The sequence below is a fragment of the Capricornis sumatraensis genome, chromosome 23, assembly GCF_032405125.1.
Source record: "Capricornis sumatraensis isolate serow.1 chromosome 23, serow.2, whole genome shotgun sequence".
Classification (NCBI taxonomy): Eukaryota; Metazoa; Chordata; class Mammalia; order Artiodactyla; family Bovidae; genus Capricornis; species Capricornis sumatraensis.
Genome location: NC_091091.1, coordinates 39,708,120 through 39,735,341, shown reverse-complemented (window position 1 = coordinate 39,735,341; position 27,222 = coordinate 39,708,120). Strand labels below are relative to the sequence as shown.

At 49.0% G+C, this 27,222-nt stretch overlaps 1 protein-coding gene across 1 annotated transcript in view; it reads left to right on the top strand.

Moving 5' to 3' along the window:
- The window catches only part of RGS10 (regulator of G protein signaling 10), a 39,074-nt gene extending 30,388 nt beyond the window's left edge, over nucleotides 1–8,686 (top strand). The window contains exon 5 of the mRNA XM_068961728.1: nucleotides 8,379–8,686. Coding sequence (XP_068817829.1) covers nucleotides 8,379–8,525 — 147 coding nt within the window. The 3' untranslated portion in view covers nucleotides 8,526–8,686. The remainder of the gene's footprint in view (nucleotides 1–8,378) is intronic.
- Nucleotides 8,687–27,222: the final 18,536 nt, after the last annotated feature.

Below are 27,222 nucleotides of genomic sequence, written 5' to 3'. Positions count from 1 at the left end.
CCTAGAGGGGGAGGTGACCTGGCTAGCCCGAGCTCCCAGAGCTGGAAGAGGTGAAAGGGGGCAAGAATCCAGCGCTGCTGGTTCAGCTGGACTCTTGCTGCCACATGGTTGCCCTGTGAGGCCCGAGCTCCGTGGGAAGCCGTGGTGTTTATTCTCACTGTTCTGTTTCTGGTCTCTGCCGCCTTCTTCCCTTCTTGGGGGCTGGTACGGCGGCATGGTCTTTGGCATTCAGAGACCAACCAACACGCTTACCTTCTTCTCTTTTCTCCCCCTTGGCCTTCCTTGCTCAGTCGTCCTCTCCTGTACCTCCAGCCCTGGCTAATTCTAGAACATTCCCAGCAGTCACTGAGACACTGAGAATTAACTACAACCTAAAGAGATCAAATTGGTCACAGCAGCCTAACGTGCTTTTCTTTGTATGAGAAGTGATGGCGCCTGTCTGTGCTGGCCTTGACAGCTAGGCGTCCTGCTCATCCACTTGGCTGGAGCTCCAGGGAGGAAGGCCAGCAGAGGAACCCGCTAAGCCACTGCTAGCCATGATCACATCCTGTTACTGGCTCGCCCAGGATTCTGAACAAGTCAATTTTGTTTTTGGCTGTGCCCCACACAGCCTGCGGAATCCTAGTTCCCCGACCAGGGATCAAACCCATGCCCCTGTAGTAGAGACTTGGAGTCTTAGCCACTGGAGCACCAGTCCCCTGGACAAGTTAATTTTTTAAGTTATTTTTAATTGCAAAAAAAAAAAAAAGCAAGAGCTGACTCATTGGAAAAGACCCTGATGCTGGGAAAGATTGAAGGCAAGAGGAGAAGAGGGTGACCGAGGATGAGATGGTTGGATGGTATCATTGACTCAATAGACATGAGTTTGAGAAAACTCAGGGAGATAGTAAAGGACAGGGAAGCCTGGTGTGCTGCAGTCCATGGGTTCACAAAGAGCTGGACACGACTGAGCGACTGAACAATTGTACAATTACTATGTGCATCGTAAAGATTAAGAGGAGAAAATGACACCATCCAGAAGATGACAAGAAAGGCTAAAATTCCCCAGTTCCTGCCTCTTCGCTCTCGCTTTCTGCCTCATGTTGTGTATCCCTCCAGACCCTGAACGTTTGAAAATGGAGCACTTTGAAATCTGCTCAGTGACTTGAGGTTGTGGCAGATGAAAGATTTAGAACAGAATTCTGCTCCACAAGTTTCTGGGCACCCATTTACATGCCTGTCTTGCTCTGAAGCTTCTGGGTTGAATTCCACAGCGTAGAATGATGGGGTTCCTAGGACAGCAAGGAGATTGAAGAAGAGGGAAGATCCTTGCTCATGGGACCATGAAAGAGAAGGCTGCAGGTTTGAGGGGGCAGGGTGCTCTTTCTCCTTACTGCAGATTTTGAAGCTTTCCAGGAGGCCCTCAGGCTTCAGGGTTGATGCATGCTAAGTCTGGTCTGGGGAGGAGAGTGGAGGCAGGTTTTTTCCACTGAAAAGGAAGTCCTCAACCTCTGATGTTTTTTTAAAAAAAAGAAAGACTTCAGTGAGGTGTCAATGCTCCCAGCCACATCCTTGACAGAGAAAGGAACCAAGCACCAGACCTCTCTCTCTTTTTTTTTTTTTTTTTTTAGCAGTGTCGTTTCTTTGAATTTCCCCAGACCCCAAGAAGTACGAATCGCTTCCTTTGTCTACCTCAGTAAGAAGGGCTGGAACAGCTGGTAGTCTGTGATGGTGGCTGGAGAGGGGTTCCTGGGCACCTCAGTCTTGGTGCCAGCTGACCTTTGCTCCCAAAGATCAAGCCCAGTCCAGAAAATGGCATGTTCCAACGGGCACAGCCAGAAAGAGCAGTTTGTGGGTTTCCACTCAAATGCAAGGAGCGCTGGATCCTGGCGTTTGCCACAGCCCTTTGGCTTCTGAGGGTGGGGCAGGAAGGACAGCGTTTGAAATATCTTTTTTTTTTTTTTTAACAACTTTAAAATAGTGTTTAAGGAAAGAAGGGGGGAGTGGGTACCAGTATAGCTCTGAACTCTCTCCGTGATGGCAAAAGGCAAGGATAAAACACCTTCACCCCATGCAGAAGGTGTGTCATTTCAGCTTTGGATTTGAGGATTAGGGACTTCAGGAACAAGTGGATGGCCACCTCCTCCCTACTCCAGCCCCCGACAATGTGATAGCACCAGACCCGTGGGCTCGCGAGGGGATTTCACCTGGGGCAGGGGCCACTGTCTCCATGTGTGTTCGGCCTCTCTCTGGAGTTCTGACTTCACCCTGGCACATGGTCCACCTCTAAGGGGGCCTGTTCCAGAAGCAGGAGCAACATCCAGGTGACGCAACCTTCTATGTGGCCTTCCCCGGAGCTTTGGGACCGGGGCCGACCTGAGCTTTGTCTCCTCTCCCGCTCTCCGCCAGCTGCCCTCGGGCCTCCTCTCCCATCCCCCCTTCACTAGAGGGGAAGGTGGTCTTTGATCCAGCGGTGGGGGTGTCCCCAGCTGTGCCCCTGCCCCAGGAGCCTCTACAGCACCCAGCTGATCCTTGCATGAGGGCTGGCTCTCTTCACACTTTGCATCTATTTGCGTGGGGTGAAAGTTTGTCTGTAGTGTACATGTGCAGTTACATTCTAGAACTGCAATTTGTGGACACGTGCACTTTTGCAGTCATTTTCACATCAAAACTAAATCAAGTGCTTGAAGCAAATATGAAATCCCATTAATAAAATTTTCTGTTGCAGGAAAGGTTTCATGTTTTTTCCTCTTGGCACTCAGTTGAAATTACATTGGTGGAAGGCTTTGCCGTGTATGTGTTTAGGTCTTTACTGTCCTTGCGTTTTTTGTTTTTTTGGAGGGACCATGTCACATGGCATGCGGGGTCTCAGCTCCCCAGCAGACCAGGGATGGAACTTGTGCCCCTTGCAGTGGAAATGCAGAGTCCAAACCACTGGACTGCCATCTTGTCTTCTAAGATGGGTTAGAAGATTTATTAGGCCTGCAATGTACTTGATTGAGACAGGGATGAAGCTTCCACGGAGGGGCCCTCAAAGCTGGTTAAGCGTCTCATTCTCTACACGACTGAGTGTGTGTCCGTGAGGGAATCCTTTCCAGAGCGGCAGACAAAACAGTCTCAAATCACAGCCCCTCATGGATATTTTCCGTCACGGAAAGGCAAATCCTAATTAGTTGCGCTGTCTGGGGTCTGGGGAGGGTGGGGCATCTTGCTGTGTATCAACCATGAGTTGGGGGCCCTCGTGGCAGGAAGCCTCCCTTCTTGATTTTCACTGTGAGTCCCACCTCCAGCAGACTAAGGGTTAGATTCCAAGGCCAAAACACTAAGCGATTTACAGTCCTGGTATGTAGCTCCCAGATGTGGGGCTGCTGAAATCTGAAACCTGCGCGGACACAGCTGTGTTGGCGAAAAAAAAAAAATGATACAAATGCAGCTTTGCTGCCAACTTGGGTTTTCTGCTTGGTCGGCAGCCCGTCTCCCCAAAAGGCTGTCTGTGTTAGTTAGAGCTCTGCCCCCTTGGTCTGTGGTCCACTATCCACAGTCCCAGCCCACCTGGGTACACCTTCTTCTTTCGCTTCCCTGCAGACAACTTGAGGTGCGTGGTCAGGCTGATGACCACAGTCCAGCCCTGGTGAGTCCAGTTCTCCCATCAGAGAGTCCTGGTTTTGTGGAGCCTTCTGGAACCCCTAAGGGCCATCTCATTTTCTGCGCTTAAGCAGGAGTGAGATGAAGTCAATAATTTACCTGTGTTCATTTCCAAGAGCTGTCGTAATAGATGATTGCAAACTAAGTGGCTTAAGAAAATAGTCTTTTTTTTTTTTTTTTTTCCTCTCTCACAGCTCAGGAGGCCAGAAGTCTGAAACCTGAGTGTCAGGCAGGGCCGTGCTTCCTCTGAAAGTTGGAGGGGAGACTCTATTCTTCTCTTCCAGCTCCTGGTGGCTCCTGGCAATCCTTGGTGTCCCTGGCTTATTGCTGCATCCCTCCAGCCCCTGTCTTCACATGGGCTTCTCCTGGTTGTTTATCTCTCTGTGTGCTCTCTCTCTTTTTTTTTTCTTATAAGGACATCACTCCTTGGACTTAGTGAAGGGAAAAGTTGCTCAATTGTGTCTCTTTGCCACCTCATGGACTATAGCCCGCCAGGCTCCTCTGTCCATGGGATTCTCCAGGCAAGGATACTGGAGTGGGTTGCCATGTCCTCCTCCAGGGGGTCTTCCTGATCCAGGGATTGAAACCAGGTCTCTTGTACTGGAGGCAAATGCTTTACTGTCTGAGCCACAAAGAAAGCCCCCTTGGATTTAGGGCCCACCTTAAATCCAGTGGTCATGTATGGATGTGAGTTGAACTGTGAAGAAAGCTGAGCGCAGAAGAATTGATGCTTTTGAACTGTGGTGTTGGAGAAGACTCTTGAGAGTCCCTTGGACTGCAAGGAGATCCAACCACTTCATTCTAGAGGAGATTGGCCCTGGCTGGTCTTTGGAAGGACTGATGCTAAAGCTGAAACTCCAGTACTTTGGCCACCTCATGCGAAGAGTTGACTCATTGGAAAAGACTCTGATGTTGGAAGGGATTGGGGGCAGGAGGAGAAGGGGATGACAGAGGATGAGATGGCTGGATGGCATCACCGACTTGATGGAGATGAGTTTGAGTGAACTCCAGGAGTTGGTGATGGACAGGGAGGCCTGGCATGCTGCGATTCATGGGGTCACAAAGAGTCAGACACGACTGAGCGACTGAACTGAACTGAACTAAATCAGGATGATGTCATCCCGAGATCCTCAGCTAACCCTATTCCTAAATAAAGTCACATTCTGAGGTTCCAGGTGGATGTCAGTTTGGGGGACACATTGTTCAACCTCCTATACTGACCTTTGGGGATATTTATTTCCCACTTAAATACACAAGCTAACACATTAGAGAATGTATCTGGGGTCATTGTTTTCAGTTTTAGTGAACTTTAAACATTCGGTGTTCAGTCACTTGACACTCATGTTCATTTTTCCACATTAAACTCTGCACAATCTTCGTTTTTAGTGACTACCTCTCACTCTGCCATACGAGTGGTGGGATGGCCCGAAGGTAGGCGTGTGGGCTTGAGAGCTGGACGGCCAGTGTTTGCATCCTGCCAGTCTCTTTTGCTCACTGTCACAGGCTGAATCGTGTCCTCCCTCAAATTCAGATGTCAGACTCCTAAGCTCCAGGACCTCAGAGTGTGACTAGTTGGAGATGGGGGTCTTCAAAGAGGTGATTAAATGAGGTCCTTGGGGTGCGTCCTAATTCAATCTGACCAGTGTCCTTCTAAGGAGAGGAGATTAGGACATAGACACACACAGAGGAGAGACCAGATGAAGACGCTGGGGAAGACGGCCACCTACAAGCCAAGGACAGAGTCCTCAGGAGAAACCAGCCCTGCAGTCACCTTGATCTTGGACTTTCAGCCTTCAGAGCCCTGAGAAGGGAAATTTCTGCTTTTCAAGTCATCAGTTGTTGGTACTTGTCATGGCAGCTGAGCTGACAATATTCCAGCCACTGGGGCAAAGCAACATACCTCCTGGGCCCGGTTTTTTCCCTTGTGTGTTCAGGGCCCTCAGCGGTTCAGTGGAGATTAGAGAGGCTGCCCCATGCTCTGCCTGGCATGTGGTTTGAAGGCACCGTTTCTGGGGCTGGTGCACCTTGAATTGTTTCCTCAGCCCTTCTGTCATTGCTCAGTGGATGGGCCCCACTCATTCACTGGGTGAACCTCCATTGTGACCATGTGCCCTGTGATGAAGGCTACTGTGGTCAGCCTTGGCTACTTTCTTGAAAGAGATTTTTAGGACACTCTCTAAGTCATCATTGCTGAGTACCCACGAGGGGCCCTGGGTTGAAGCTGCCTATTGCCATGAACCCCAAGGCCAGTGCCCAGGAGACCCTTTGCTGGTGGCAGTGAAGACCCCATCAGAGATCCCAGGCAGTTCCTATCCCCAGAAAATGAGGCTCTTGGTAGCCACACTCCTTTCCTTCTTCAGATCTGTCTTGGTCTGATGCCTCCAGCTGCTACCTGGTGACTCGGTTTCACCAGGAGGCAGGTGAGGGCTCCTGAAAAGGGAAACCCCAGCTCGAGGGCCTCCACGGGCACCTCACACCCGCCCACAGCTGGGAGTGGTCCTTGCGCTCTTGTTAAATAGTTTGTAGCCCCCTCTCCCTGAGCTTGCTGGCTCCAAGTGTGCAGAAGGGAGAGCCAAGCATCTCCCAGAGGTTGAGCCCTGCTGCTGGAACCACCTGCCCTCCCCCCTCCCCCACCACCTCGGGCCGGGCGCCTCCAGCCCCGGCCTTTCTTCTTTTCTCGAAGAGCTGCAGCAGGCAAACAGGATGCACCACTCCCACACGCAGAGACTCAGATGAGACACTTGGGTCGAACCGCATCCTGCTGGTGGTGCTGGGTCCCATCTGCTGCGGGCCTGGTTGGGAGGAGGGGGTAGGGGCTTGGTTCCCTGGGTCGGGGGCACTCACGAGCCTGGTTTCATTGGTCAGATTTCGAGCATCATTTCAAACGGTGAACTGGATGGGTGTCTCAGAGTCCCCTTTGGAGGTTCCTGTGCCTGGAAGGGCTGAATAATGCAGGTGGTGATGAGGGATGGTAACACACCTGCGCGACATACTATTGGCATTTCGCATCTCCTGCCTCACCCCTGCCTATGATTTTTGTATTTTCTGGGAGGTTTTTGGCTTTAATGAATACTTTCTCCGAACCTTACTGAAGCGGTCTAAGATGACAAGATTGCTACAAAATAGAGGCCCACTCTGGAGAGGCGCAAGGTAGGGGCCTTTGGAGGCACACTCCTTCTGAACAGTTTGACCAGACTGGAAGGGCACTCACAGAAGGGCAAACAGCAGTTCAAGTGTTTTAGGAAAACCCAAAGTCCAAACCCGGCTGAGAGCAAAACGATGTAGGCGGTCCTCTCCTGATTGGAGCTGTCTTGGGAAAACGAAGGTGTCAAGCCCAAGTTCCAGTTCTCCCAGCCCCCAGCCAGATGTTCAGAGTCCGTGGACACCGTCAGGCGTTTCATTTGCAAAGCAGTTTATGTGCCTGTGGCGAGAGGGCGGGTTTAAAAGATATTTTACCACCCACTTGGTGACCCCGCCTGGCAGTGAGCGTCTTTCTAGATGCCCCTGGAACTTTCTGTTTGTCGAGCCCATGGCGGTGCAGTCAGTGAAGGTGCCAGGTTGCGTGATGTGAATTTTCAGTCTGCACAATGTCCTGAGAGTCCAGTGGGAAGGTCTGAGATGGGAGAGAAACTTCTCAAAATAAGAGACTGTCCCTCGACAGCCAGAAAGTGCTTCCTTTTGTTTCCCCTGTTCCGACCCCTTGGCAGGGCAAAGGAGGACTGCAGCAAAGCCTGGGGAGGCGTTGGAGGAGAAGAATGTTGGGGACAGGGACTCTGGCTTAGAAGGGGGGAGCTCTTTGTGAACTTGGGGTGCAGCAGGCGCCAGTCCTCTAATGCGTCAGGGGTCCTCCCCTCGCAGCTGGCAAGTGTGCATTAGAATGACTGCTTTCCCAGAGAGGCGCTTCTGGGCCTGTGTGAGCGAGCAGGTGTCTGCATCCTGCAGCTGACTGCTATTTTCTTTAATTAGGGCCTGTTCCCAAAGCCCCTCCTGCCTGAGCTTGTCATTCCACTTCTCTGCCCTGCACTGAATATGCCGCATTTTGTTTCTTGGCGTAATAATAGGTTTGTGTAAGACCTTTGTTGCCAGACTTCCGGGGGTCTAAATATTAGCATCGTCTGATATGATAGTGGCCTTTATTTCATCGTCTCTACAGATATGGCTTCTCTTCTGCTACTTCAAGTTCCTGGAGACCCACATCCCTGTAATATCTAATCCGAATACAGTGGTAATTCTATTTTTTTTTAAGTGGTGATTCTTAAAGTACCTCTTGATCCAAGGGTGTGCATCAATGCTGTATGAATCTAGACTTCCATGAAAAATATAGATTTGCTTGTGCTCTTTAAGCTCTTGTATTCCATGGAGATAATTTCATAGTGACCCTAAACATCCAGGAAATCTGCCTGGTCTACCACAAGACTTACTTTAGCTTTCCTTGGGTGTTTGGCATGCATGTGCACTCCTTGGCACACGATCGTGCTCACGTTCAGTTGCTCATTCGTGTCCAACTCTTTGTCACCCCATGGACTGTAGCCCCTACAGGCTCCTCTGTCCGTAGAATTTTCCAGGCAAGAATACTGGAGTGGGTTGCCATTTCTTCCTTCAGGGGATCTTCCCGACCCAGAGATCGAATCCTCGTCTCCTGTGTCTCCTGCATTGGCAGGAGGGTTCTTTGCCACTGTGCCACCTGGAAAGCCCCAGCACATGATAGGTATTTAATAAAAATTAAATGATTTATAATTTTCCTTTTCCCTTAGATCTTCAACCTCATGAAGTATGACAGTTACAGCCGCTTCTTAAAGTCTGACTTGTTCTTAAAACACAAGCGGACCGAGGAAGAGGACGAAGAGTCACCAGATGCCCAGACTGCAGCTAAAAGAGCTTCGAGAATTTATAACACATGAACCCTCCAGGCGCTGGCAGGACTGGCAGCTTTCAGAATTGAAGGAACTCACTCTCAGGACCATGCAGGGTGGATAATGGCTTTGTTATCTGCAAGGACTGAAATGTACAAAAACCCTTCCATGGGATCTGTGTATTTTATTATCTGCTTGACCAGTAAGTTTTTGCATGATGGCTAATCTTAGATAAAAAGACAAATAGCTTTGAAGTTTTAGTTCTGTCTCACACACAAAAGTGAAATAGTCCTTATACACTGGACATCTTGAGTATTTTACAGCTTGATTAAACTTCATGTGAGGCCTCCAGGTGAAACTTACAGCCACGTCTTCCCTTTGACATCTTCACTCTCCCTCCATGGGTGGGTCGCCCAGGTCCACAGCTTCACCTGGTGAATCAGCTCGAGAATGAGTTGATCTGGCATGCTCAGGCCATTGGGGGCTTGTCTGTCAGATGCCGCTTGGGTTAAATGCTTCTAGAGAATAAGTTCAGTGTTGGGAAAAGAAATTTCATTGCAGCCTCTCAAGATTCGGGGAGTTGCGTGTGAGTATCATCAGAGGGCTCTTATTTCTGAGGTTTGGGTTTGTCCTGGTTTTGCCCACAATCCGTGACGTTTCATGAAACACAGATAAATAGTTCATTTTGACAGGAACAAGATCTCAACCAGGAAGAAAGAAAACCGGGAGATTGTTCAGGGTCCCCACGGCGATGCAAGGTGGCGCTGAATGGGATGGTGGTACAGAGCCCCTGCTGATGATGGAGGGTGGGGGATGTTCGCTCCTCTTACAGCCCATCTGGTGAAACCATTTTTTCTTAGTGCCTACCCCTCGCCAGACTTCTTAACTCTGGGCTTGAGACTTCAACCAGAGGATGGAAATGCTGGAAGCCCCCTCTTGGGCTAGAGGCTGTGAGTGAAGTCTGATAGTCCTAGGCAGTCCTAGCCAGCCCAAGTTCCCCTCCAGCAGAGCCCAAGGTCAGGCACGGTTCCCTTCTGCTCACTGTTCCTGCCATCTGCTGCTGCCAGACCTTCTCCAGCATGTTTGCCAAACCTTAAACTTCTGTTTGTACAAACAAAGCAACTAGACTCTTACTTGAGAGCCTTCCAACTCAGACATTCAATTTGCAAAACTCCCTGCTGTTGAGTATGACTCTATGATTTATCAATCAAACCAGGACACTTGAGAGAGAAGGGCAGTGAGTTGAATCATCACGCTGGGATAACAGGGCATCAGCTGGTTCTGTTCTGGGTGAAACCCATTTGCATAGTCGCCTTGCTGACCCCCCCTCTCCTGGCATGACCACTTGGGCAGTCCCCCAGATTCTCATTGTCCCTTCACTGTGGTCGAATGCCCCCTGTCTTTCCTTTTTGGGTCTTAGGGAGCCATTGGCTGCTTCCAACTGAACCACACAGCTGAACCTCATCAGGAACAGTAAATACTTGATATCCCCCTCTCCCAACAGGGGTTATCTGCCTCCCCTAGGTCATCCCAGACAGGTTTTCTCTCTGCCTGGAATGAGATGGTCGTCCTGAGAACGACACCCAAGGGCCCTGTCATCTGGGAAATTCAGTCCATTTTCAAGCAGAACAGACTGATGTACTTTTAAGAGTAAGGAATTAAAAAAAAAAAAATAGGTTCTCTAGCTCAACTTACAGTTTACTAGCCAGAAAAGTGCAGAGATACAGACTGTGCCCCCAAGCCCGGCCCTGCACTGTCACAGACACAGGATAATTTCAAGGCCGCGTGGAGCTGAGCGAGTGGCTTGTGTGCTGTTGCCTCAGTTGCGTCCAACTCTTTGCGACCCCGTGGACTGCAGCCCACCAGGCTTCTCTATCCATGGACTTTTCCTGGCAAGAATACTGGAGTGGGTTGCCATTTCCTCCTCCAGGGGATCTTCCCGACCCAGGGATCAAACCCATGTCTCCTGCATTGGAGGCGAACTTTTTACCCACTGAGCCACCTGGGAAACCCTGATCCTCCTATTTGAAAGCCTGTTCCAGACGGGTCCCAGAGACTCTTTCCGGCTTTCACATTTTTACTCCTGGGTTCAGAGACCGTTTGAGGTGGTGATCTGTTCAGAAACACATAAAAGAAACAGCTAGAGTTAGCCGGAAGTCTGTCTGCCAAGAGAAGAGCCTCTTGCTTAAGAGTTGCCTGAAAAGCTCCCCAGTAGGAGGGGCAGCCGCTTACTCTTAACCACAGCTTACTCCCACCAGCATGTACTCACACCACCTCCCCGCCGCTTGCTCCCGCCTGGCTGCCTACATCCCTTCCAAGTGCAGAACCAGGCGGGTACAGCATGCAGCTTCCTAGAGCTGTTGAAGCAGTGAGATGGAAGTGTAGGGCATCTGTGTCCCCAGATGATGCTTCCACACTCAGCTTTTCACTTTCTCCCTATCCATTTCTTGATTAGTACCTTAATTGCATCCGGGGCCTCCCTGGTGGCTCAATAGTAAAAAAAAAAAAAAAAGCTGCCTACTGAAGCAGGAGACACAGGTTCGATCTCTGATCTAGGAAGATCCCACATGCTGTGGAGCAACTAAGCCCGTGAGCCACAACTATTGAGTTCGTGCTCCAGAGCCCGAGAGCCTCAGCTACTGAAGCCTACACACCCTGGAGCCGGGGCTCCCCAACAAGAGAAGCCACTGCAATGAGAACTCCGTGCGCTGCAGCTAGAGAGCAGCCCCCGCTTGTCACAGCTAGAGAAAAGCCAGCGCAGCCAAAAATAAATAAGTAAATACAATTATTTTAAAAGAATAAATAGTGTCTTCTATGGGCTAGGGATTGTGTCTGGTTGTTGTTGAGTCGCTAAGCCGTGTCTGACTAATTGTGACACCATGGACTGCAGCACACCAGGCCTCCTTGTCCATCACCAACTCCCGGAGTTTACTCATACTCATGTCTATTGAGTTGGTGATGCCATCCAACCACCTCATCCTTTGTCGTCCCCTTCTCCCTCCTTTAATCTTTCCCAGCATCGGAGTATTTTCCAATGAGTCAGTTCTTCACATCAGGTGGCCAAAGGATTGGAGTTTTAGCTTCAGCATCAGTCCTTCTAATGAATATTCAGGACTGATTTCCTTTAGGATGTACTGGTTGGATCTCCTTGCTGTCCAAGAGACTCTCAAAGAGGTCAAAGCATCAGAATAAAACATACATATAAATCAACAGGTTGCAGGGTCTCAAAACATAGATGCTGTGTTTGACTGGGCCTGTGTTTTAAAGCTGTCCAAGCAGTTGCCTTGAGGAGAGCACCAGTGGGATCTCCGATTGGCTGCAGGCCCCATCACGTCCTATTGCCTTAAGGCCGGTCACGTTCTATGTTATCTGCTGGCTCCAGAGTCTGCGCCCTGATTGCCATCTCCTGTGTGCAGATCAGCACAGCCTCAGTGACATTTTCCTCTGTGACTTTGCGGTCATTAACGATACCTCCGGATCCACCCTGCTGACTGGCCCAGAATCTGCTGTGGTCCACACTCCTGCAGCATCTTGCCTTCACATGCACCGAACCCTCCTCCAAAGCAAGGCAGGGGTCACCTCACACTCGAAGAACACCTTTCCAAGTGCTTTCCCACTGCTTCATCTGAAAAATCTTAAAAAGTAGAATAGCAATTTCTCCCATTTTAGAGACGAGAAAACGAAAACAAAGGACACGACTCACACAGGCTGGTGAGTGCTAGAGTCTGCGCTGGAACCAAACCTTCTGTCTCCTGATCCTGGCCCCCTTTTTGGGTCCATCCCCTGCCTGGACAGGACCCTAGGGGAGCCCAGGGCTGGGGTGAATTCTGGCAATTAGTAAAGATGGTCACTTATACAGCAGATACTTAAAGAGCAACTACTACCTTCTCCTGGGCTTCCCTGATAGCTCAGTTGGTGAACAATGTTCCTGTAATGCAGGAAACCCTGGTTTGATTCCTGGGTCGGGAAGATCTGCTGGAGAAGGGATAGGCTACCCACTCCAGTACTCTTGGGTTTCCCTTGTGGCTCAGCTGGTAAAGAATCTGCCCGCAATTCGGGAGACCTGGGTTCGATCCCTGGGTTGGGAAGATCTCCTGAAGAAGGGAAAGGCTACCCTCTCCAGTATTCTGGCCTGGAGAATTCCATGGACTGTATAGTCCATGGGGTCACAAAGAGTCGGACATGACTGAGAGACTTTCAGTCACTACCTTCTCCTAGCTATAGGAATGGAGGGGGATTAAAGGATAAGGCATCAACTCTGCCTCTAACGGTGCAGCTTATCAGGAGAAGAGAAGGGGTCACTACCAAACACTCTGCTACAAGAAAACAAGTGACCAGCTCCTGGGAAAGAGACTGATGGGTCAAGACTGGCTGGTTGTGTTCATCTCTTAGGTTTACATGCTCAGTTGTTTTGTTTTTCCCCTCCCTAAATATCGGAGTGTTAATTAAGCTTCATGTCAACATTGGTGGTGAAGTGATTTCATTTGAGAAACATGATAATGAGTACTCTGGTTTTTATCAGGATAAGCTTTTTATTTTTTTAAGATTTTAAAAATATGGGCTATTTAAAAAAAGTCTTTATGGAACTAGCCACACCATTGCCCCTGCACCATGCTTTGGGCTTTTGGCTTCAAGGCATATGGGATCCCACACCAGGGATCGAACCCACACCCCCTACATTGGAAGGCAAAGTCCCAATCACTGCCAGGGAAGTCCTAGGGATAAGAGTTTTTTAAATGAATATGTATTTTTAAATTTTTTTATTTATTTTTAATTGAAGGATAATTACAGTAGTATCTTGGTTTCTGCCATACATTTACATGAATCAGCCATAGGGATACACATATCCCCTTCCTCTTGAGCCTCCCTCCCACCCCACCCCATCCTACCCCTCTAGATTGTCACAGAGCCAGGGATAAGCTTTTTAAATTCCAGTCTGGGGTGACCTCCAGAGAATGAGGGCTTAGTTAACTAAGTTTTCCATCGTGTGTGTGTGCACGCTCAGTTGCTCAGTCGTGTCCGACTCTTTGCAACCCCTTGGACTATGATTTTATTAATATATCCTTGCATGTGCTAGAGTTGGGAGTTGATGAATTGGTACCCAACTCCTAGGTCCTCGCTCTGAATCCTTGAGCACACTTTGTTTATATGCTTTGCAAATACTCGGCAAGCGCAGTCATGACTCACATTCTGTCATTATTTACTTTCATTTTGGCTGTGGATGTTCTAGAACTTGCATCTATTTAAGTGCTAAATGGTCGTGCTGCACCATTAGCTTCCAGGGTTTTAAAGCTGTGCTTCTTGTCTGGGTTAGCAGCATACACTGAGGCAGGGCTGATGCCCCAGGCCTGGGAGGGGAGAAACCTCACACCCAGAGGCAGGGGTGGACTGCTGAAATGGCCCCCTAATGGCTTTCCTGGCATTCCCACAGGAAGTGCAAGCTTTGCTAGTCCAAAGTTGCTCAAGCAGAAACCTGATGGTCCCTCTGCTTGGGGCTCTGAGTGGGGGTCTTGCAGGTCGTACCTTCTTTGAGTGCTTGCAGGGTACTCCCAGGGCTGTATCCATTGCAGAAAGTGGGGACCTTTTCCGAACTCCCACAAAGCCACTAGGCTGGGGCACCTGGACGTGGCCTGATGGTCACCCCTTTTCTGTACGTTCTATGTCTGATCCATCAGCAACCCTCTAGTGCCTCCTCCCGAATCTAGCTTGAACGCATCCACCCTTCCTGTCTCCGCGGCCCCAAGTCCTGACCAAGCTGCCTCCCTCGTCTCTTGCCTGATAGAATCTCCTCGCTGGTCAGTGTTCCTCACTCCACACTCCCTCCCCACCTTCTTCCAGCATCCACCTTTTAAAAGCACAACCCTGACCCCATTGCTCATAAACCCCTTCTGGGCCTTTCTTTGTTCTCCAGTGTTCAGATCATGACCATGGTCTCCTGACTGCAAAGGCAGTAGAGCTTAGCCCAGCCGCCCTCCCCTGCTGGCGTACCTCTCCGGCTCATTGGAGTAGAGCTCAGATGTGAGCAGGGCACGGATGCTGCGTTCTGCAGCCTCTTGCTCAGGCTGCCCCCTCCTGACCATGGCTCCTTCCTGTCTCAGGCCAGATGTCAGCTGCTGGGCAAGGTCTTTCCTGAGGACCCCACCAAGCAGCCCCCTGTCCTTATGCCCCCTTTCCAGTGCCCCCAGAGCCCAGGCCCAAGGCTGTTTCTCTGTTACCTCTTTATGATCCCTCTCCTCAAGGACAGGAATAGGATGTGTTTCCCTGAGTTCTCGGAGGTGAGCCTACTGCCTGGCCCCGAGCAGCCACATGGCAGGCCCTCCATCAGTGTTCCTTGAGTGAGCAAAGGAATGTCAAGTGGACCAGGGTCACAGATTTTGGTTGATCTCGTCCACAGCCTGGCAACTCAGTCTTACCTCTTGGTAATTAATGGTCAACCCTTGTGACTGCCGTTGGTAATGGTCAACCCTTGGCATTGCAGAATGGGGAGGCCCACCACTTCCTGAGCACCTCCCATGCACCTGGCATTGTGCAAGGCGCACTGCAGATGGCATCAAACTTGGGCAGTGGGTGTGGCTTCCACTGTATCAAAGGGGGCAGGCCTTTGGAGGCATCGAATCTGCACCAGGTCACCGTGGCTCACGGTTGGTGCTGCCAGGATTGGAAGCCAGGTCTTCTAGACTCCACTCTCCACCCTGCCATCTTTTCTCCACACCAGGCGGGCCCAGATTTCAGCTCAGACAAGTCTTTGGCCATTACAGCTAAAAAAACACCCAGCCAGTCTCGACCCATTCTTCCTTTTCTTTCACAGGACATGGAGAGGACACCTCACCCCAGCCAGGGATGTACAGTCAAATGCGCCTTTAAAAAGTCTGGTCTGGCAGCAACCAAGACCCATCACAACCAAAAATAGGCAAGTAATTAAAAAGGCAAAAATAAGTCTGGTTTGATGTTTACAGCCAGTTTGGGGTTTTTATTCCCCTTTAGTGATATATTATGACCATCTTTCCATGCCAGTAAACATGATTATACACCATCCAAAAAAAAAAAAAAGCCCAGCTTCAAGATTATCTAGGAAAGATAAATGTTCCCCTTGCACTAATTCCAGCACAGTTTATATGCTATTTTGCAACACGGGCAAACTGTTTTCTTCTTATTTAAGCATTTAAACTCTGTTTTTTAAACTGTTATGGCATACAGATCGCCAAAGAGTAACAGATGTCTATTTGATAGAGATGTTCCCAGGAAAGGAATCTGCTGTTTCTTGGTCTCCAGAGGAAGGATGTCTTTGCAAGTATGTGACTTTTGGTCCACATGTCGCCCCTCTTACCCTTGTTAAGAAGAATCGAGGAGAATTATAGTGCCGCTGGCTGCCTTGTAAATATCTGTATTGAGACCCTGTTCGCCCAGGAGGGCTGTCCTTTCCCCTTCTGGAGGGAGTATCTATCTCAATTTTCTTAGGTGGTTACCTTAACCATGGCCCATCTGGAGATGTGAAAACGTGGGTCCACATTTACCAAACCCCCTGACTCTTAGCAGTGGAAGAATCCCAGTTATCTTTTTGAATAATTTTGTTTACTTATTTATCTTTGGCCGTGCTTGGCCTTCGTTGCTGCCCCAGCTTTTCTCTAGTTGCAGAGAGCGGGGGCTACGCTCTGGTTGTGGTGCGCATGCGTCTTCTCGCTGCGGTGGCCTTTCTTGTTGCAGAGCTCGGGCTCTGGGGTGTGTGTGCTTCGGTAGTTGTGGCACGAGGGCTCGGTAGCAGCCATGTGTGGGCTCTAGGGCAAGGCTCAACAGCTGTGGTGCACAGGCTTTGTTGCTCCGTGGCATGTGGGATCTTCCAGGATCAGTGACCGAACCTGCGTCTCCTGCTTTGGCAGGCAGATTCTTTACCACTGAGCCACCAGGAAGCCCATCAATTATTTTTATCATTACTATTTTTTTTTAAAACTATTGACTAGCATGAGAATTTTGACTGAGATTGCGTCATGGAGTTCAACTGCCTAAATTCTAATCCAGCTTCATCATTGATTAGCTCTGTGATCTTGGGCAAGTCACATATATTTCCAAGCCTAAATTCCCTCACCTGTTAGATGGGGCTAACATTGACTCAATGAGATTCAGTGAGATAATACATGTAATGTGCATAGCACAGCTCTTGGTCAATAAATCTTACTGATCCCCAGTCGTGAGGTCTGTTCAAGGTCACACAGGAAAGGTGTGGCAGGCTCCTGTGCTGTGCTTAGTTGCTCAGTCGTGTCCAACTCTTTGAGACCCCATGGACTGTAGCCCGCCAAGCTCCTTTGTCCATGGGATTCTCCAGGCAAGAATGCTGGAGTGGGTTGCCATGCCCTCCTCCAGGGGATCTTCCCGACCCAAGAATCAAACTAGGGTCTCCTGAATTGCAGGTGGATTCTTTACTAGCTAAGCCACCATGGGGAAGCCCATGGCAGGTTGCTAGCCTGGGATAATTCCTGTCTCCTTGGTTGGGGCTGCTTCTCCACATCGTTTGAGTGGCCACAGAAAAGCCCCAGGACCAGGGAGCTGGATCTGAATATTGCTCAAATAACTGACATTGAAAATGTGGGTCCCTGAGCAGGAGAGGGTGTGAGGGGCAGCCCGGGAGGGGAAGACCAAGGAGGGCCTGGAATTGAGTATCAAGGCTGGGAGGTGGCTGAATTGCCAACCCAACTGGGAACTAGCTTCCTAGTTCAGCCAAGTGGCCAAGTTAAAGGCAAGAAGTCTTAGAGGGGGTCTCTAACAGAAAAAATTAGTGTGTGACAAAGGTCGTTGCTATTCAGTCACTCAGTGGTGTCTGACTCTTTGTGACCCCAAGGACTGCAGCACGCCAGACTCCCCTGCCCTTCACCATCTCCTAGAGTTTGCTCAAATTTATGTCCATTGAGTCAGTGATGCCATCCAATCATTTCACTCTGTCATCCTCTTCTCCTCCTGCCCTTAATCTTTTCCAGCATCAAGGTCTTTCCCAGTGAGTTGCTTCTTTGCAGCAGGTGGCCAAAGTATTGGAGCTTCAGCATCAGTCCTTCCAATGAATATTTAGAGTTGATTTCCTTTAGGAGTGACTGGTTTAATTTTCTTGCAGTCCAAGGGACTCTCAAGAGTCTTCTCCAGCACCACCGTTCGAAAGCATCAGTTCTTCGGGGTCAGCCTTCTTTAAAGCAGTGAAAACAGAGAGCTGGGGTCTCTTGTGGAGGCATTTTGCATCTGAAGCAAGGGGAAGGGAGTCCACTAGATGTCCTTCGAGGGGCTTCTTGTATCCTTGGGGACTTTCCCTTGGCGTGGTTTCCCTAGGAGAAGCTGCCTCCTGCTTTCCAGGATGTCCTCGACCCTGTGGGAGGAGGGAACCTGGCTTCCTGAAGTTCCCGGCTCGGGCTCACGGGGGAGCTGCTGAGCCATGGAGGGAGCGAGAAGCTGGGCTCCCTGCAGGGAGGGTCTTGCGATGGGACCCTCCCCAGGCCCTGGGCATCACTCCCACCCGCCCTGGGACACGTCCCTCTCTCCCCCCACCCCAGAGGCGTCCTGTGGAGACCCCTCCCCAGGTCTGGTTGTAAAAGGATCTTTCTGCTAATCATCTTCCGAGTACCTGGGATCTGGGGGTGGGGCAGCTGACCAGGGCCACAACCCTGGCTTCTAGTGTGAGTGGCAGAAAGGTGGGTACCCTTCCTAGTCCTCACTGTCCCATGCTGTTCAGGCAGGAGGGCGAGGAACTTCCTGGGCTTACACTGAAGTTTTCTTTAGCCTCTTCCCACCCCACCCCTCACCCCATACCCCACCCCCTGGCCTCTACTGACCCCAAAGACCCCTCAGTGGAGGACTGTTTCCTTCATTTCATTCATTTCTAAAGTCGCTGCTAATTTTTTGAAAGCACCTGGAAACAATGTTTTGATGTGAGTTTATTAAAGAACTACACAACTTCGGTACTAAAGCTACATTAACAGAGATCAAGAAATGACTAGTTTTGTGCACAGAAGCTTAAAGGTTTAAAATGGTTGAGATATTAAATTTCTCTCTTTCTCATCGGAGGATTTTAAAAGTCTCTCTCCAAATCCTCCTCTTTTATCTCGGTGTTTGTTCTGAAATGTAGTCATTACTTTTGAAGCTTCCAAGAGAAAAGGCTACAGTTTCACTCTTTTCTCCCCAGATCTCTGGGCTGCATTCTTATTTCAGAGGTAAGGGGAGGGCTTTTTTTTCCTTTAACTGAGGAATAATTAATTTTTAGTAAACGTACAGATCTTGAGTGGGCAGCTCAGTGGATGTTCACGTTTACTTGGTGGTGATGGTTTAGTAATTAAATTGTGTCTGGCTCTTTGCGACTCCGTGGGCTGTAGCCCATCAGGCTCCCTTGTCCAGGGGTTTTCCCAGGCAAGAATACTGGAATGGTTGCCATTTCCTTTTCCAGGGGATCCTCCCAATCCAGGGATCAAACCCTCTTCTCCTGCTTGGCAAGCAGATTTTTTACCACTGAGCCACCTGGGAAGCCTCCCTTGTTTGTTTACACAGGTGGAATCTGCACCAGGTCCAGCTACAGAACACTACGAGCATCTGGGGGACAGTTTTTAAGGGGCATCCCCTCAAGAAGTCCACCCCAGAGAACATTTGACAGGAGCCCTGGGACCAGGAGGCTGTAGTGATGCTGGGGATGGGATGTCGAGGAACCCAGGATCCCTACATTCCTTGTCATCCTGCCTTCTGTATTTCCTGTCTCAGTTCTCATGGATACAGATATCAGCACCCTGTCCCCAGGTCCTTGTTCAACTGTGTGGAGTGAAAATAAAGTGGTCCCTCCATGTGCAGAACTCTGAGAATTTCCTCTGATTTTTTTCATTAGGGAAATGAGTTACTTTACTTTGCAAAATAGTTAACAGCTGAGGTGCCATTCTCAGTACAATCTTTAAAATCATTTTGGCTGCAGCAGGTCTTAGTTGCGGCACGTGGGGTTTTCAGTGCATCACGTGGGGTCTCTTGTTGCGGCACGTGGACTCTTTAGCTGTGGCACACAGGCTTTGCTGCTCCACAACACATGGGACTTTAGTTCCCCATCCCACCCCCCCACTGGCATTGCAAGGCAGATTCTTAGCCATTGGACCACCAGGGAAGGCCCGGTTTGTACAGTTTTGTGGCAAAGTTGGGAGGGATTTGTCCAGACCTTTACAATCCTGCTTCTTCAGTGCTGACCAGCTGTATTGCTCAGTTTACCACTAACCTGTTACTTTATGAAGACTGTTTATAGGAAGAGTCTCAAAACATTCAGAAAAGAAAAACACAATTACAATAAAGCATTATCTATCTTTATTAATACTTGCTAATAATTATCACTAATTGTTAATAATCATTAGTCATGTTTCTGCCATAGTTTATATTTTTTGCCAAACTATTTTTTTTAATTAGATGTAATGGTTCACCTAAAATAATAACACTTATTCCACTTAAAATGAACAATTATTTAACATTATCTAATACCTACGAGCGACTGGACTGAACTGAACTGAATACCTACTCCATATTCAAACTTCTCAGACTAGAGAACATTTTCAAATGTCCTTTGTTTAAAGCCAGGGTTCAATCAAGGAGCTAGCAGTGTAATGTCTTTCGATTTAGAACAGTCTCCCAATCTTTTTTATTTTTTTGTTTAATGGCATTGCCTTTATCAAGGAAACCAGGCGTAGTATAAAATGCGGCACATTCTTGACTTGTTTATTGTTTCTTCCCTAGCCTGGATCTCCTTTGCTTCTGAGGCTAACATTACATTTGCTGACCTTTCTCCTTAGTCCAGAGGCTCCTGAATTTTCTCAGTTCATGACGCCCCGGAGTCTCAAATTTTTTCAGTGTCCTTAGGTTAAACAAACGAACCCCAAACTAACAGCTCCATTGATTAAAGTTCCCAGCAACTTAATAAGCATTTGTGTCCTAACAGTTTCATAGGTGACATTTAAGATAATATACACAAATCAACATTTAAAGAGTATTTCTATTTCATTCAAAAATAACCCAAAGTATTTATTAATGGAACATGTACACCTGTGGGCTCCTCCCAGCTCCTCAAACCTTGGAATCAGACTGATGCCCCTGAGATCCTGGCCCACAGTGATTTTGTGTGCCATTTCCTTTTTCTCACAGCAGCCTATCAGAAGCCCAGCCTTGGAAAGAGATGGCTCCATCAGAAGGAATGTAGATATGTTGAAACTATGAACCATCTTGAGCTAAGTCAGTGTCAGCTATCCTTGTGTCTTTCCTTGAAAGTATAAGGTATCCTCTGGCACTCCTGAGCCTGGCACTCCTGGTCTGCTGTGGCCTCTGTGTGCCTTGTGGGCAGATTGGGACTCAGCATGAGCACAGCATCTGCTTAACTTCAGCTGCAAGGATTAAAAGTGGCAAGAAGACAAGTCCCTCCGACTGCAAGGAGATCAAACCAGTCAATTCGAAAGGAAATCAACCTTGAATATTCATTGGAAGGACTGATGCTGAAGCTCCAATAGTTTGGCCACCTGATGCGAAGAGTCAACTACTTGGAAAACACTGTGATGCTGGGGAAGATTGAAGAGAAGGGGGCGACAGAGGACAAGATGTTTGGATGGCATCACCAACTCAACGGACATAAGTTTGATCAAGCTCCGGGAGAGGGTGAAGGACAGGGAAGCCTGGCGTGCTGCAGTCCATTGGGTCTCAGAGTCGGACACCAAACTGAACTGAAGTCAACCAATACAGGTTTGTCACCCCTAAGTGAAAAGAGAACACCACCTCCTTAACCTTCCTAAACTCTACCCGTCAGAAACATCTGGGAATCTTATTACAAAGAACACTCCTAGCCTCAAGCTAGGGAAACCGACCTGGGGGTTTCAGATGCTTGTTTAAAAAGGGAGCATCCCGAGACTCCCCTGGGCACCTTACAAATGCAGGGGGTGTAGGTACAGTCCCTGATCGGGGAGTGAAGGTCCCATATGCCTTGTGGCCAAAACACCAAATCATAAAGCAGAAGGAATATTGCAGCAAATTTAGTAAAGCCTTTAACAGTCTGGTCCACAAAAGAATAAATAAATATGTTCTGAGGTCATCTCTGACAGAGTTGACTCTCAGAGAAGAACATGGAAGAAGACAAAATTTCAGTGGAAAAGGTCTGAGTCTTAATCCAACCAATAGCGTGATATCAGTGGCCTGGTGAATGCCCCTCTCTAGAAAACCTGCTCTCTTGAGCTGGTTGGGTACATCTCTACATGACAGTCCCTGAGCAGCGTGGGACCCAGAGGGGAGCAAGACCAGCACTGCCCTTGAGTTTCTCCAGCGGCTGAGAGGAAAGGGACATAAACGACATATCTCCCAGGTATGACTTAGCATCAGGGTAGATTTAAACCCTGTCACGGCTGTTTTCCATAGATATTGACCCTCCCCCTCCCATCCCACAGCAAATGAGGCCATTTTCCCCTCGATCTCAGTAGGCAAGGGGAGCTAAGGGTTCTTTTTTTCCGTGAAAAATATCAGCCTCCTTGGTGAATTATTTAAACTTCTCAACTGAAATGTTGAGAGATGGCCTGCATCAGCAGGCCTGGCTGTGGCCCATGCTCCTGACTCCAGTGCTTTCCCAATGCCTTTTTCTGAGACAACTTCAATTGTGAATCTGAGAGGAAGCCTTTGGAATTCTAGTGGATCATACCCTCCCAGGTGGCGCAGTGGGAAAGAATCCGCCTACCAACGTAGGAGACGTGAGAGATGTGGGTTCGGTCCCTGAGTCAGGAAGATCTCCTGGAGTAGGAAATGGCTACCCACTTCAGTATTCTCACCTGGAAAATCCCATGGACAGAGGAGCCCGGTGGGTTACAGTTCACGGGGTCGCAAAAAGTTGGACATGACTAAGCATGCCAAGATGATGAATGAAAGTTGAATCATTCTTCAAAACTCGCATCTGCTTGAACATTTGGGGCACCTTCTGTAAACGGGTCTCTTCTGGCTCATTTCCTTCATTCAGCCTTCCCTGGGATTGGACATGTAGGGTGGGGAGGTGCAGAGCCTGGACACAGAGGCTGGAGTGTCCTTTGGGGATGGCTCACTTGAGAGGAAGTCAGACATCATCTGCTGGGCCTCAGAAAGGAAGAGAATACCCCTCCCTGGAAGTCTCCACGCAGAGGCTGGGCTATGGGATGTGGCCTTTAAACATCGCCTGAGATTGCGCTAGGTGAACCCTGAAGCCTCTTTCAACTCAGAGAGGCCGTGGGTTTATGTTCTGAAAGATGCCTTTCAAGAAAAGCAGAAACTCAAATCTTCATTTTCACCCAGAGGGAAAGCAGGAAATGAGCTAAAAGGGAGATTTGGGAGGAAAAAAAAAAGTCCTAAAAGGCATAATTTGTTTTCGATATTTGCATAAGCTCTTAAGTTTGGGCCACGGAGAGCTTTGAGGACACCATCAAAAGAAACAATCGCCTTGTCATAAAAAATAATTATTAACCCCGGAGCCTTCCTCTGCAACCAGCTGCCCTTGAGAATCCCATCTGGACCATCTGGATCACCACCCACACGTAAAAAGGATTCTTTTGAGGCAGAGAGACTACACTGAGCTCCATCAAACAGGAAAGGTAGAGAAAAGCGCTGAGAGATGCACAGAGGGGTGCCAGGGCGACAGCTGGGGGTAATGGGAGAGGGAGGGAGAGAAACGGCGTTTTAACAAGTTCTCAGAACTTGGTAGTTGGATCTCCTTCAGGGTTTGGGGGATATAAAAGGAAAACACATTGGACTGGCCTCTTCACCTGTGTGGCTGCTCTGAAATGGACCACGTAGGTTCTGGGTTTACGCATGTTACCTTATTAACCCTTGTACTTAATGAAGGGGGGCCAGCAGGGTTCCTACCTGGAAGAAACTAACGCCCGGTGTTGCAGTGTGCGATTTGCCTTTCTGGCTCCCCCAGCCACAACCCCATCCTATAGATCCCAAAGCACTCACTCTTCCAAGTACTCTCCTTCAAGCCTCACCAGAAGTCTGGAGAAAAAACACTGGTATCAATACACCCATTAAGCAGATGGGAAAAGTAAGACTGAGGCATGTGACAGCTGCATGAACACCTGTATTTAAGCTTAACTCTTCTGACTGAGAATCTGGCGCTTTGCCCTCTGTCTGTCCTGTGAACCCCAGGTTCTCTGACCATCTGAACTCTGGCCTGAAGAGTCATCCAGTTGGTTTGGCTTCCCTGTCCCCAGAGCAACTCTCAAGTAACTTTGGAACACCGGCTGAGTTGTCCTTCTATTTTTTCTGCCTGCCTTTGTTCCCTTGTGGCAGGCACTTTTTCAAAAACCCATTGAATTGGGTTTGTGAAAATGAGTGACAGAGACATTTGCCAACGCATCACGTGGGTGGCAGCACCCTGCTGTCTCGTCACTGCACACAAAGGAACGCCGCCGCTAATTACATCTGTCCAGTCTGGATGTGCCCATCTGCCCCTCCGCACGGCTGCTGTTTATGGTGTTCTCGGCTCGGATTCGAGAGGGAGGAGGGCAAGGGAGCCAGGGCTTTCTTCTCACCATGCTGTTTACACAGAGCCAAGCAAGGGCGCTGTTGTTGAAGTTCAGATTTCCATTTTGTTGTCTGGTTGGGAGGTGGCGCAGGGAAGGAGGAGCGGGGTGTTTCTTGGAAGCAAATGGGGTCGGGGGAAAAGGCGACATACACTGCAGCTGAGAAATGAAACCTTCTATGGTTTAACTTGCAGCGAGTTCAAAGGATGTGTTAGGGAAAATTGCAGGTGCTGGTTCCGAGGTATTTGGAGTTCAGATGAAAAAAGAAAAGCAAACAGACTACTTGGCAGCGCATCTCGGAGTGAGATGGGCTTGCCAGTCACCCTTTCCAGCAGGAGCCCTCCTGCTGTGGGTCCCAGAGGGGGCAAGGGTGGTGGGCGGCGGCAGAGGGAGCAGGAGGAGGGACAATCAAATTTATTTTTTGAGGCGACCTCATTCACCCAGACCCAGCTCTCTTTATGGGAACAGGGTGGGGGACTAGATTAGGCATCACACTGGGAAATTTTAAGAGATGCCACAGAAGGAAAGAATTTTCTGATGTTCCAGTGTTGCTCAAGTTCAGGCTGTAGAAACCACAGAGTTTCATCAGAGGTGGAACCAGTTCACTGGACTTTTTTCTTTAATGTAGAGAAAAACAGTTTCCAAGATGCTATTAACTGCAAAACTGTATCACAGAGGTCTGGAGAGGGAAGGGGCTGGTTGACCTCTTTATTCCTTCATTTCAGATGCTGAGAAGCAGAAATCATCTCACCTCCTCTTGGGTTTCCACCAACCCCCACCCCTGGTCCTCCTTCCATTCCCTACTCCTGGCCACCCCATCTCCCCCTGTCCCCCCTACACCAGAGAGGCCGGCAGAAAACATGGGGCTCTGATGCCCACATTCCAACATCCTTTCCACCGCCTCCTTTAGGTCTTTGTAGGTTTCACCTTCACGCATACCCTGTTTAAGGCTTCCCCTAACAGATTTGTCTCTGAAATAGTTTCCTAAGAAAATGAGACCCCTTGGCTCAGGCTGCCAAGCCCCTTCCTGCGGCTGTACTGGGGGTTCTGCACTGAGCAGTTTCTCATCTGCGCTCTGCACTGGCCTCCCTTTCTGCCCCTTATTTCGTGGCTGCCAGGGGTTAAGGATTTGATGGGGCAATGAAGGATCCTTGTGCTGATGGACGTGTCCTATAGGTTGACAGCATCCGTGTCACCATCCTGGTTGTCGTGGCGTACTAGAGTTTTATAAGATGTCACTGCTGGGGGAAGCTGGGGAAAGGGTGTGTATGTGTGTGTGCTAAGTCGATTCAGTCGTGTCCGACTCTTTGCGACCCTATGGACTGTAGCCCGCCAGGCTCCTCTGTCCATGGCATTCTCCAGGCAAGCATACTGGAGTGGGTACCCATGCCCTTCTCTAGGGGATCTTCCCCACCCAGGAATCGAACCAGCGTCTCTTATGTCTCCTGCATTTACAGGAAGGTTCTTTTGGTACATGGGGTCTTTATTATTTACCACTCTGTGTGGATCTACAATTATCTCAAAATAAAAGAGTATACTTAAAAAGCAAGCAAAGCACCAAACTCCCCTGCATCTCCATATTGTGGTCAATTATGGGAAAATACTTCTACCAATGTACATTTTCTGAGTGAGGTTGTTTTCATCTAGTAGTTAAGAGAGACCAGTTGGGCCAGACTGTAGGCTGACCAGCCCACAGGCCATCAGGGAGACAAGTCTGGCTCTGGGTCAGTGGTTCTGACACAAAGAGCATATCAGAATGATTCAGAACACTTGTTAAAACAGATTCCCAAGTCCTCCTCCTGGAGTCCCGGTTCTGGGCCAAGGGATGTGCATTCTAACACCTGCCCCAGGGGCTCAGATGGAAACTGATCACTCATTCATGGCTCCCGATTTCTGTTCATTACCCAGAGCCAGTGCTTATATGTGCTTGAGTCATAATGGGAAGTGCTCACAGGATGTTGGTTTCTAGATTTTTTTTTCTTTAAAAAAATAAACACACACACACACCCCTGAAGTTCAGTTGTTTCAGAGGGTGTTCCATGATTCTCTCTATGGTCATGATCAATAGCTAATATTGATCAAGGCCTTGCTGCAGACCAGATACTGGGATAAGCACATATGTATATTAGCTTTTAGGATTCTATCACAACCCTGTGGATAAAGACATAGAGGACAAGAAGTTTAAGGAACATGTCCAGTGTGTTGCAGTCTGGACGTGATGGCGTCAAGACTTGTAAGACTATACTCTCTGAATGCTCCGTCCCCTAGGCTCCCAAATCCATATGTTGAAATCCTAGTCCCTAAGGGGGGTGGTATTAGGAGGCGAGAGACCTCTGGATGTTGTTAGGTCATGAAGGTGGGGCCCTCATCAATAATTACTGCCTTTGGGACCCTCTTGGTGGTCCAGTGGCTAAGACTCTGCTCTCTCAGTGCAGAGGGCCCAGGTTCAATCCCCGGTCAGGGGGCAAATATTACAACTAAGACCCAACTTGGCCAAACTAAAAATAAATATAAAATAGTAATTGGTGCACGTATGCAAGAGACCCAGAGAAAGCCTGCACCCCTTCTGCCGTGTGAGAACAGTGTGTGCTAAGTCGCTTCGGTTATGTCAGACTCTTTGTGAGCCTATGGACTGTAGCCCACCAGGCTCCTCTGTCCATGGGATTCTCCAGGCAAGAATACTGGAGTGGGTTGCCATGCCCTGCTCCAGGGGATCTTCCCGACCGAGGGATCAAGCCCTCGCCTCTTATGTCTCCTGCATGGCAGGCGGGTTCTTTACCGCTAGCGCCGCCTGGGAAGCCCGTGAGAACAGTGAGAAGTCAGTAATCTGCAACCTGGAGGAAAGATACTGGCAGTCAGATCTTGGATTTCCAGCCTGTGGAACCGAGAGAAATAAATGTTTGTTGTTTAGAAGCTACACAGTCGACAGTATCCTGTTAGAGCAGCCTAAGAGGACTAAGGCACCAAAGCACAAATTTCCACCCTCTCTGAGCACCAAACACCCACTGGCACAGCACTGGTTATTTGAAAGGATCTGGGCTTGGAGGTAGGGCCCTGGGTTCCAGTCCTTGCCGTAACAGAGCCAGCCTCGGGCATCCATCCAATCCCATTTGCTAAGCCTTTTAGGCTAGATACCATTTCCTCACTGTACCACCTTCAATGATGTACCTCATGCTACTGAAGAGTTCACTCATTTCTTCAGTGTACTCACTTTAAAAAGTGGCATTACGTCA